Genomic DNA, 12,977 nt, shown 5'->3' with positions numbered 1-12,977 from the left:
CTTTGCTTTTAATTTGATTACTTTATCCCTCACATGAATCTTCAACCACTTTGGCTCTGGTCTGAGCTGATTAATTTGGAATTTATATTTGTGTCTATCTTCTGTATTGTGGCTTTATTTGTATTGTCAATTTATTTTCCTGATTTTCGCTCTGAACTGCTACATCAGACCTGAAAGGGTTAAGCTTTGGCAGAATGAGTCATAAAGTGAACATCTGCACGCCCAGCGTTTTAAGAATTTCACCTCCGGCTCTGGCTTCTCAGTCTCTTTGGTGCTGGGCGAAACATTCAGCTGGTGTAACAATGGATCCCAGATCTTTGGAAAATGAATTAACTTGTGCTGTGTGTCTCCACGTCTATCAGGACCCTGTGACATTACCATGTCAACACAGTTTCTGTTTGAAATGTATTGAGGGAGTTTGGGCCCAGAAAGCAGTTCCAGGAGGGTTTGAGTGCCCTCAGTGTCGTCGGAAATTCAACCAGAAGCCGAGACTTGACAAAAATACCACGTTGTATAATATCGTTGAAAAATACAAGCAATCACAGTCTTCTTTTGAAACATCAGGTGCCAGGTGTGATAGTTGTGATGATAAACCATTCCCAGCTGCAAAAACATGTCTTACTTGTTTAGCTTCATTTTGTTTCCTTCACTTGAGACCCCATTTACGTAACAAGGCATATCAAGATCACACCCTTATTGATCCTATGGCTGATGTTACAGACAGACAGTGCACTGACCATAAGAAGCTCCTGGAGTTTTACTGTAAAGATGAAGATGTGTGTTTATGTGTTTCCTGTACAGTAACAGGTAAACATAAATTCCACACACTGCTGAGCCTGAATGAAGCACAAGCTGATATTAAGGTTAGTACACGAGTTTACTAACTCCTTGTTAATGACCAGTAGTGGAACTTATTGTAGTCAGTGCTGAGTTAGTCCAATGTTTTTTCACTGCCCTGAAACTGGATTTATGGCTGTTTGCTTCTTGTCAGTCAGCTTGCTCCCTTTCCATTTTCATACAGTCTGAGAGAACAGAGCGGACACTAGGGGAATATGAGAGTGACTCAGGGTTGAATATCTCCTATCTTCTCTCAGCCTGTCTGAGAGCTCAGCAATTTACAATGTGGGGCCTGCAAGAACCGGGATTTCATGACACTGGGCTGTAGAGAAAAGCATGTAGTAGGCTATATAACACTAATAGATTCTGCCTTCTGAGCCTTAGCGGGAGGATATCAACAGTTAGGGATCCTCACAGGAGGAGACTTAGGTACTGAGTGGAGGAACTGTTGTTCCTCATAACAAAAGAGAATTATCATTTGAGAAGTGTTAGTGTACCTGCCTGAGCCTGTATACCATTTACACTGACTGCTTGAAAAGGAAGTGCTGAATCCATGTGAAAATAAAACACCAAGTGTGACTGTGAAACAAAACGAATGTTTGTGATTACTTAGGTTATACTGGGCATGGAGTATCTCTTCATGGAGAAAGATATAAAGGAATATTTTTACTTGGGACCCGGGCACTGAGATCCTGAGATTTACAAGGAGGGAGAAAGGGCGCTGTCAACAGCTGGTAAACTTGCAAATGTTGTAACTGTGAAGGTCAGACTTGACTTAACAGTGACACCTACACAGAATTCTTTAACTTTCATTCCTAACCAGGAGCCAGCTATATGGAGAAGCTGAGCACTGCAGATGGAAAACCCTGCTGTATAAGGCAGCAGCCAAAGAATTTTTCTTTTATTATTCATTCATGGGATGTTGGCCTTGCTGGCTGCCTAGCATTTTATTGCCCATCTCTAGTTGCCCTTAAGAAGGTAGTGGAATCCAGGATTTTGACCCAGCAACAGTGAAGGAATGGTAATATATTTCCAAGTCAGGATGGTGAGCGGGCTTGGAGGTGGATTTTCAGGTAGTGGTGTTCCCATATGTTCACTGTCCTTGTCCTTCAAGATAGAAATGATTGTAGATGCTATCTAAGGAACTTCTGTGAAATTCTGCAGTACATCTTGTAGATAGTACTCACTGCTGCCTAGCATCTGTGGTGGAGGGAATAGATGCTTGTGGATGCGGTGCCATTCATGCGGACTACTTTGTCCTGGATGGTGTCGAGGTTCTGAACGTTGTTGGAGCTGCATCACCCAGGAAAGTGTAGAGTATTTCATCACATTCCTGGCTTGTTCTTTGCGCTCAGGCTTCGGTGAGTCAGGAAGTGAGCTACTTGCCTAGCCTTATATCTGCTCTTGTAATCAATGTGTTTATGAGATGAGTCCAGTTCAACTTCCGGCCAGTGGTAACATCAAGGATGCTGATAGTGGGTGATTCAGTGATGGTAACCCATTGAATATCAAGGGGCGGTGATTAGATTGTCTCTTACTGGAGATGGTTGTTGTCTGGCATTTGTGTTGCAAGGATGTTACTTGCCACTTGTCAGCCTAAGCTTGGATGTTGTCCAAATCTTGCTGTCTTTGAACAATAATTGCTTCAGTATCAGAGAAGTCATGAATTGTGCTGAACATGTTGCACATATTGGTAAGCATCCCCACTTCTGATCTTATGATGGAAGGAAGGCCATTAATGAAGCAGCTGGAGATGTTTGGCCCTAGGACTCTACTCTGAGGAACTTTTGCAAGGATGTCATGGAGTGAGATGACTGTCCTCCAACATCAAAAACCATCTTCCTTTGTGCCAGGTGTGATGCCAACCAGTAGGGAGTTTGCCTCCTGATACCCATTGATTCCAGTTTTACTAGGGCTCTTTGATGCCACACTTGGTTGAATGTGGCCTTGATGTCAAGGGCTATCACTCTCACCTTACCTCTTGAATTCAGCTCTTTTGTCCAGGTTTGAAATAAGGCTGTAATGAGCAAGTTATTGTTGAGCAGTTGCTGCTTGGTAGCCACTGTTGATGACACCTTGCATTACTTGACTGATGATCGAGAGTAGACTGATGGGGTGGTAATTTTCCAGTTTGGATTTAGTTTGCTTTTTGTAAACAGAACATAACTTGGTCAATTTTCCACAATGTTTGATAGTTGTAACTGTACTGAAACAGTTTGGTCAGGGGAGCGGCAAGTTCAGGAGCACAAGTCGTTAGTGCTATTGCCAGAATTCTGTCAGGGCCCATAGCCTTTGCAGTATCCGGTGTGTCCAATCGCTTCTTGATATCACGTGGAATTAATTGAATTGGCTTAAGATTGGTCTCTGTGATGCTAGGAACGACTGGAGGAGGCTGAAATGAATCATCCATTTGGCACTTCTGGCTGAGGATTGCTGTGCTTTAACGTTTGCACTGAAATGCTGGGCTCTTCTGTCATTGAAGATGGAGATATTTGTGCAGCCTCTTCCAGTGAATTGTTTCAATTGTCCACCACCATTCATGACTGGATGTGGCAGGACTGCAGAGCGAAGATTTGATCCAGTGGTTGTGGAGTATCACTTGCTGCTTGTGCTGTTGGGCATGCAAGTAGTTCTATTTGGTAGCTTCACTAGGTTGACACCCCATTTTGAGGTATGTCTGCTGCTGCTCCTGGCATGTCCTTCTGCACTCTCCATTGAACTAGGGTTGTTCCCCTGGCTTGATGGTAATGGTTTAGTGGGGATATTCCAAGCCATGAAGTTACAGATTGTGCTGGAGTACAATTCTGCTACTGTTAATGGCACACAGCATCTCATGGATGCCTAGTCTTGATCTGTTAGATCTGTTCAAAATCTGTCCCATTCAGCACAGTAATAGTGCCACACAACACGATGGAGGTTATTCTCAATGTGAGGGTGGGACTTCGTCTCCACAGGGACTGTGCAGTGGTCACTCTTACTGATAATCTCATGAACAGATGCATCTGCAGCTGGCAGATTGGTAAGGATAAGTATGTGTTGGATCCCTCACAACCTGCTGCAGACACAGTGTAGTAATCAGCAGGAGCTTTCCTTGCCCATGTTTAACCTGAAGCATGAGACTTCAAGGGGGCTGGAGTCAATGTTAAGGACTCTGATAGCAACTCGCTTTTCACTGTATGCCACTGTGCTAACACATCTGCCGGGGTCTGTCCTGCCAATGGGACAGGACATATCCAAGGATGGGATGGTGGTGTCTTGGATATTGTATGTCAGATATGATTCTGTAACCATGACTGTATCAGGTGGTGCTTGACCAGCCTATGAGACAGCTCTCCCAATTTTGCACTACCCCCCAGATGTTAGCAAGGAGGATTTTGCAGTGTTGACAAGACTGTTTTCAGATGAGGTTGGCAAATTTCATTCCCTGGAAGACATTAATGAGCCAAAGTTTTTCTGACATGTGGCAATGGTTTTATGGTAATCAGTAGATTCTTAATTCCAGATACTTTTTAACCTCCATTATTATACCACCATCTGCCATGGTGGGATTCAAACCCAGGTCCCCAGAATATTCACTGAGTTTTTGAATTAATAATCCAGTGATAATACCACTGGGGCATTACTCGGGATGCTGGGAATATTCTGTTCAATCAGAGCTCAGTGGCATGTTGGGTAGGGACCAGAGCAGAGGGATACAAATGGTGGGAATGACATAGATTGGAGGACAGTGATAGATACTTGGAGGAAATGGCAGGTGAGAGATTAATGGTGGCAGAGACAGAGATAGATTAGATTAGATTCCCTACAGTGTGGAAACAGGCCTTTCGGCCCAACAAGTCCACACCGACCCGCCGAAGCACAACCCACCCAGACCCATTCCCCTACACTTACCCCTTCACCTAACACTATGGGCAATTTAGCATGGCCAATTCACCTAACCTGCACATTTTTGGACTGTGGGAGGAAACCGGAGCACCCGGAGGAAACCCACGCAGACACGGGGAGAATGTGCAAACTCCACACAGTCAGTCGCCTGAGGCTGATAGTGGGAGGAGAAGGATGAAGGGGAGTGAGAGCTAGTAGATGAGAGCGATGCTTAGGGAGAGACAAGTGGCATTTTTGAGAGATATGGGCAGCTAAGTCATAAAGATATATTGCATGTAAACAGACTCTTCGGCTCAACTCGTCCATGCCGACTAGTTGAAATTAGTCTAGTCCCATTTGCCAGCACTTGGCCCATATCCATCTAAACCCTTCCTATTCATATACCCATCCAGATGCCTTTTAAATATTGTAGTTGTACCAGACTCCACCACTTCCTCTGGCAGTTCATTCCATACACACAACACACTCTGCATGAAAATGTTGCCCCTTAGATCCCTTTTAAATCTCTCCCCTCTCACCTTAGACCTCTGGCCTTTAGTTTTGGAGTCCACTACCCTAGGGAAAAGACCTTGACTATTCACCCTATCTGTGCCCCTCATGATTTTATAAACTTCTAAAAGATCATCCTGCAGCCTCCGACGCTCCAGGGAAACAGCCCCAGCCTGTTCAGCCTCTCTCTATAGCTCAAACCCTCCAACCCTAGTAACATCCTTGTAAATCTTTTCTGAACCCATTCAAGTTTCACAACATCCTTCCTTTAATAGGGATATCAGAATTGCACACAGTATTACATCAGTGGCCTAACCAATGTCCTGTACAGCCGCAACATGACCTCTCAATTCCTTTAATCAATGCATTGACTAATAAAAGCAAGAGTACCAAATGCCTTCTTCACTATCCTGTTTACCTGCGATTCCACTTTCAAGGAGCTATGAACTGACACTTCAAGGTCTCTTTTTGTTTGGCAACACTCCCACGACCTTACCATTAAGTGTATAAGTCCTGCCCTGATTTGGCCTCCCAAAGTGCAGTACCTCACATTTGACTAAATTTAATTCTATCTGCCACTCCTCGGCCCATTTGCTCATCTGATCAATTATCATTGTACTCTGAGGTAACTTTCTTTGCTGTCCAAGACACCACCTATTTTGCTGCCATCTGCAACTTTGCTAACTATACTGCTATGTTCATATCCAATTATTTATATAAATAACAAAAAGCAGTGGACCCAGCACCAATCCTTATGGCATACCACTCGTCACAGGTCACCACCACCACCACCACCTCTGTGTTCCACCTTTGGGCGAGTTCTGTGTCCAAATGACGAGTTCTCACTGTATTTGGCATGATCTAATCTCATTAACTAGTCATACACCTTACTGAAGTCCATATAGACCATGACCAGCACACTGCCTTCATTATTCCTCTTCGTCACTTCTTCAAACATTCCATGTATGAAGCCATGTTGACGATCCCTATCAGTCCTTGCCTTCCCAAATACATGTAAATCGTGTCTGTCAGAATTCCCTCCAATATCTTGCCCATCACTGATATCAAGCACACCGGTCTATAGTTCACAGGCTTTTCCTTACCATCTTCCTTTAAATAATGGCAATAGGGAGATCAAACGGTGGCCCCAAGATGAAGAGAGATGGTGCATTGAAAGATTGGAAGGGAAAATTTGACAATGATTGAACAATTTCCATTGTAACCTTGTAATTTGATCCCTTTGGGAGTGACTAATGGTGTGCCACAGGGGTCAGTGCTGGGACGTTTGTTATTTGTTATTTACAGAGGAACCTCGATTATCCAGCGTTTTATTATCCGAATTTTGGCTAAACTGTGTTAACCGACATTTGATTATCTGATCAAAATACTCCCTGCCCATGTTGTTCGGATAATTGAGATTCCTCTGTACATAACTGATCTGGATGCGGATGTACAAAGCATGATTAGTAAGTTTGTGAATGATACAAAATTAGAAGCGAGGAAGGTTATCAAAAATTACAGAGGGATCTTGATCAGATGGGCAAATAGGCTGAGAATTGGCAAATGTATTACAACTGCTGAAAATGTGTTGCTGGAAAAGCGCAGCAGGTCAGGCAGCATCCAAGGAGCAGGAGAATCGACGTTTCGGGCATGAGCCCTCCTTCAGGAATCATGCCCGAAACGTCAACTCTCCTGCTCCTTGGATGCTGCCTGACCTGCTGCGCTTTTCCAGCAACACATTTTCAGCTCTGATCTCCAGCATCTGCAGTCCTCACTTTCTCCTCAAAAATGTATTACAATACAGGCAAGTGAGAGGTATTGCACTTTGGAAAGTCAAACCAAAGTAGGACTTATACAGTAAATGGTAAGGTCCTGAGGAGTGTTGTGGAACAGAGGGACCTAGGAGTACAAGTATATAGTTCTTTGAAAATGGACTCACAGGTAGGCAGGGTGGTGAAGAAGGCATTTAGCTGCTGGCCTTCATCAGTCAAGGTTTTGAGAATAGGAGTTGGGATGTTATGTTACGGTTGTATAAGTTTTGGTGAGGCTGCACTTGGAGTATTGTGTACAGTTTTGGTCACCCTGTTATAGGAAAGAAGATTTACCAGGATGTTGCCAGGACTAGTCGGCCTGAGTTATAGGGAGAGGTTGGCCAGGATAGGATTTTATTCCTTGAAATTTAGGAGAATAAGGTGTGACTTTATTTAGGTGTACAATATCATGAGGGGCACGGATAGGATGAATGCATATAGTTTGAGATTTTGGAGAAGGAGAATGCATACAGTCTTTTTTTCCCAGGGATGGGGAATTGAAAACTAGAAGACATAGGTTTAAGGTGAGAAGGGAAAGATTTAAGAAGGACCTGAGAGGCAACTTCTTCACACAGAGACAGGTGTGTATATGGAATGGCCTGCCAGAGAAAGTAGATGAGGCAGGTACAATAGCAACATTTAAAAATCATTTGAATAGATACATGGATGGGAGGGGTTTAGAGGGATATGGACCAAATGCAGGCAATTGGAACTCGCTGAGTGGGCACCATGGGCCAGCATGGACGGGTTTGGGCTGAAGGGCCTGTTTCCAAGCTGTATTACTCTGCGACTCGATGACACTATGACAGAATGTGAACTTGTTCATCTTAGTTGAAGTGAAAACCTTGTTTCCTCACCCTTTCTCAAATGCAATTTAATTGGGGGACAAATAGAGAGAGAAACAATAATCATTGGAGAAAACAGGATGAATTAATTGGCACAACGGATGCAGGTCCTCTGGGCTTAAACTAAATGGCTGCAGAGATAGTGGATGCTTTGTGTAAGTGTTGTTTTCGTGTGTCTGATTTACTTGCTTACTTACTGCTTCTCATTGTACACTCATAATGAGATGTGCTTTACCATGAGACATGGTTTACTATTGTTGAAACATAAAATATATGCATGCAATTCTACAAAACCTGGCTTTCCCTCTAATTCGGAGGAAGTGAGGACTGCAGATCCTGGAGATCAGAGTCGAAAATGTGGTGCCTAAAAAGCACAGCAGGTCAGGCAGCATCCAAGGAGCAGGAGAATCGATGTTTTGGGCATAAGGATATTTCTGATGAAGGGCTTATGCCCGAAACGTCGATTCTCCTGCACCCCAGATGCTACTTGACCCGCTGTGCTTTTCCAGCACCACACTTTCCCTCTAATTCTCAAGGTAGCCTTACAGTTCTGAAATGACTGTGCTCTCACACTAAAATCCACTTTGGAAGCAGTATACTACCCTGATTACAGTTGGCCAGACTGAGCTTGAGGCCGTTCTTCTCACTCCCAAGTTTCCTGCTTCTTGTGTTGGCATTGTCTCTGATTCCTGATGAAGGGCTTTTGCCCGAAACGTCGATTTTCCTGCTCCTTGGATGCTGCCTGGACCTGCTGTGCTCTTCCAGCACCACTCTGATCTAAACATTGTCTCTGGTGTGTCAGACCCTCTGATTCGAATGGCCCCTTTAAATACAGTTACATAGAATGTTACAGCGCAGTACAGGCTCTTTGGTCCTCGATGTTGCGCTGACAATTTTCCGGATCATCCCTGAGATCTGTGGCTTACTATCATTTGCTAAATCACATGGTAACTGACACACATATTCCTCCAAAATAGTTAAAGCATTTTCATACAACAATGTGATTAACATTATTCAATTATTCCATGTGGATGAGTTTTTCTCCCAGAAAAAGGTGCTGGAAAAGGCAGTATTTAGATGTTTTAACTTCCCTCTTGTTTGAGCTGACCCGAGGAGCCAGGCTGTCTCAAAAACAATTCTACCAAAACTCTGATCTATTGTTCCATCTGAAACCTCGCAGCATTATCTCATCAGTCAAAGTAAGTGGCTTGCATATCTGTCTGGCCTGAACCAGTTTGACAGTGAACTCTGCTAAGCGTCCTGGCTTACTATCTCCGGTCCCTCCTGCACATGTCATTTAGTTGACCAATGTTGCTTTTAGTGTTCCAAAAGTGCTGTTGTTTATTTAAAAGGGGCATTTCATTACAATTTCATTACAATAGACAATTAGTTATAATCTTTCAAAATTCTCTAGATCCTGGAAATGTCACAATGGATTGTGAAATGACGGATCTAATACCTCTTCACAAAAGAAAGGAAAGACAAAACTGTTGGCTTGATTTTACATGCTCCTGCTAGTGGGATTGATAGTGTGGGGCTGGTAAATTCTATTTGGCTTTTACATTGGCAATCTACCCAGCCATAATCTGCTTGGCATGAGCAGGCAACAGGTGGCCTACCAACCTTGGATCAATGAACAGCCTTACCACCCAAACCGATATTTTACCTGTGGCTGGGATGGCCCATACTGCACTTGGCACCTGTCAATTTCAGCTGAATGTTAGGCAAGTGGGATTGGGAGGGTGCTCCTGCAGGCCCCATAGGGAGGCATCATGTCCGCCCCCCCCAGCCTCTCAAATTTAGCCATCCTACCCTCTTGACGGGGTGTTTTAGCCTGGCCCCTGGCATTGCACAGGACTGAACTTGTCAATTTGGGTTTCTACTTGTCAAGGCTAGCATTACTGCTGGCCACTGCTTGACTTGGCAGGGCTGGGATGACTGAACTGCTGACTACCTGATTGACTGGCAGCTCTCTAAGATACGACTTCCTTGCGACATAATTGAGAGGCCCTGCCTCGGTGCAACCGATGTTGATCCAGCCAACTGGAATTTTGTCGGCTTCCCCCAACCTTTTGGCCAGGAATATGAAGACTGAGGCACCCAGCTAAATCCAACTCCGGGAAAATAAAGACTATGACTTTGTTGGTCAGAGTATTGAGTACAGGAGTTGGGAGGTCATGTTGCAGCTGTACAGGACATTGGTTAGTCCACTTTTGGAATTCTGCATTCAATTCTGATCTCCCTGTTATAGGAAGAATGTTGTGAAACTTGGAAGGGTTCAGAAAAGGTTTACAAGGATGTTGCCAGGATTGGAGGGCTTGAGCTACAGGGAGAGGCTGAATAGGCTGGTGCTGTTTTCCTTGGAGCATCGGAGCCTAAGGGGTGACCTTATAGAGGTTTATAAAATCAGGAGGGGCGTGGATAGGGTGAATAGACAAGATCTTTTCCCCAGGATGTGGATCTCTGCCATCCAGACCATTGTAAGGAGAACTGAAAAAGTTCTGCAGTCATCTGCTATTTCCGGTGAAGGCCATATTTGTAGAATTTTGGTTCATTGCGCCATTGGCTGGGGATTAGGCAAACCCTGGAGGAAGACTGGCTGTTATTCTTTGTGAACAGGACAGAGATTTGAAGAACTTTGCAACTGAGACTGTACTCTGAGTGGACTGTTTTGATTCAATTCATAAGTTGTACGCTCCAATTAATACATAATTTATAATTAACTGCAATTGCCTATTAATTCATATTGAATTTATGTTGATTCTGCGTTTCAGTTTGTAGGAGGCTGCTTAAGATAAGATTTATTGTTCGCTTTGTTTGGTTTTAAATTCTGTTTTAAACCATAGAATCTTGTGGCTTCTTAGTTTTAGTAAATAATTGGAGCTTTGGATTTCTCTTTGGTCTTTGCAGAGGTTGTAACAAAAGAGAAATCATGTTTCTATTGTTTTATATTAGTCCTTTGAAAATATAATGAGTAGAGTGGATAGAGGAGAACCATGACATATCCTGTATTGTATTAGTATTTCCTAAAGTATTCAATATATGGCGCTGCATGCCATGGTTCAGTGCTGAGGTTTTAGCTATTTGGGTGGCATGATGACTCAGTGGTTAGCACTGCTACCTCACAGAGCCGGGGACCTGGGTTTGATTCCAGCCTCAGCCAACTGTCTGGAGGGAGTTTGCACATTCTCCCCATGTCTGCGTGAGTTTCCTTCCACAATCCAAAAACTTGCAGGTTAGGGTGAATCGGCTATGCTAAATTGCCCATGGTGTCCAGGGATATGTAGATTAGGTGCATTAGTTAGGGGTAAATATAGAATAATAAGGTATGGGAATGGGTCTGGGTGGTTTACTCTTCAGAGGGTAGGTGTGGACTTGTTGGGCCGAAGGGCCTGCTTCCACACTGTCGAGATTCTATTCTATTTAGAGTGTAATGATTTGAATGAAGAAACAGAATATATTGTAGCCTGGTTTGCTGATGATACAACAATAGGTGGGGAAAGGAGTTGTGAGAAGGATAGCAAAGTCTCTGCAAGAGGTTATGTTAAGGGGGTAGGGGACTGACAACAATTTGGCAGATATAATATGGGAACATGTCCACTTTGGTAGGAAGAACAGAATAGCAAGATGGTATCTAAATTGAGAGGGATCACTGAATGTTGTGGTACAAGGGATCTGGATGTCCTTGTACATGGGACACAACATGTTATCATGAAGGTACAGCAAGTCATTAGAAAGGCACATGCAATGTTACAGAGAATGGGAGAAGAGAATTTTGCTGTAGGTATTGGTTAGACCACATCAGGAATATTGTATACAGTTTTCACCTGCATACTTAATAAGGGGTATAATTCCATTTGGGGACACCTCAGTGAGAGTAGATTTCTTGGATGAGGAGCTTGTTTGAGTAGGATGGTTTATACTTATTGAAGTTTAGAAAAACTAAAGGTAATCTTAATGAAACATATAAGGATCTGAGGATGTTTTCCCTTAAGCAGGATACTAGAACCAGAGAACATAGCTTTGGAAGAAGGGGCCCTTAATTTTAATTGAGTTAAAAATGAATTTCTTCTTTTAGAGGGTTGTGAATCCTTGTAATTTGTCAGAAAACTGTTGAGCCTGGGTCGTTGATTACATTCAAATTTGAGATAGGTTCTTAAATAGTAGGAAAATCAAGCAGAACAGCCAGATAAATGGCATTGAGGTCAGACTAGATAAGCCATAATCTTTTTGTCATTTATATCAATGATTTGGAAGTGAACCTAGGAGATATGGTTAGTAAGTTTGCAGATGACACCAAATTTGGAGGTGTAGTGGACAGCGAAGGTGGCTACCTCAGAGTACAATGGGACCTTGATCAGATGGGCCAATGGACCAAAGAGTAGCAGATGGAGTTTAATTTAGATAAATGCAAGGTGCTGCGTTTTGAGAGGGCAAATCAGGGCAGGACTTATGCACTTAATGGTAAGGTCCTGGGGAGTGTATCTGAACAAAAAGACTTTGGAGTGCAGGTTCATAGTTCCTTGAAAGTAGAATTGTAGATACCACAGTGAATAGAGTCATAGAGTCATAGAGTCATAGAGATGTACAGCATGGAAACAGACCCTTCGGTCCAACTCGTTCATGCCAACCAGATATCCCAACCCAATCTAGTCCCACCTGCCAGCATCCGGCCTATATCCCTCCAAACATTTCCCATTCATATACCCATCCAAATGCCTCTTAAATGTTGCAATTACACCAGCCACCACCACATCCTCTGGCAGCTCATTCCATACATGTACCACCCTCTGTGTGAAACAGTTGCCCCTTAGGTCTCTTTTATATCTTTCCCCTCTCACTCTAAACCTATGCCCTCTAGTTCTGGACTCCCTGACCCCAGGGAAAATATTTTGTCTATTTATCCTATCCATGCCCCTCATAATTTTGTAAAAGTCTATAAGGTCACCCCTCAGCATCCGACGCTCCAGGGAAAACAGCCCCAGTCTGTTCAGCCTCTCCCTGTAGCTCAGATCCTCCAACCCTGGCAACAATCTTGTAAATCTTTTCTGAAGCCTTTCAAGTTTCACAACATCTTTCCGATAGGAAGGAGACCAGAATTGCACGCAAT

At 43.5% G+C, this 12,977-nt stretch overlaps 1 protein-coding gene across 1 annotated transcript in view; it reads left to right on the top strand.

The window, feature by feature from the left end:
* Positions 1–272: 272 nt before the first annotated feature.
* LOC122556855 (E3 ubiquitin/ISG15 ligase TRIM25-like) overlaps positions 273–12,977 on the top strand; it is a 68,320-nt gene continuing 55,615 nt past the window's right edge. The window contains exon 1 of the mRNA XM_087995468.1: positions 273–863. Within this exon, the coding sequence (XP_087851594.1) occupies positions 303–863 (561 nt within the window). The 5' untranslated portion in view covers positions 273–302. The remainder of the gene's footprint in view (positions 864–12,977) is intronic.

Source organism: Chiloscyllium plagiosum, unplaced genomic scaffold (assembly GCF_037043375.1).
Source record: "Chiloscyllium plagiosum isolate Xiang-an unplaced genomic scaffold, Cpla_swu_hap1 HiC_scaffold_16, whole genome shotgun sequence".
NCBI classification, from domain to species: Eukaryota; Metazoa; Chordata; class Chondrichthyes; order Orectolobiformes; family Hemiscylliidae; genus Chiloscyllium; species Chiloscyllium plagiosum.
The sequence above is the reverse complement of the archived record's forward strand: the minus strand, read 5'-3'. Positions and strand labels throughout refer to the sequence as shown.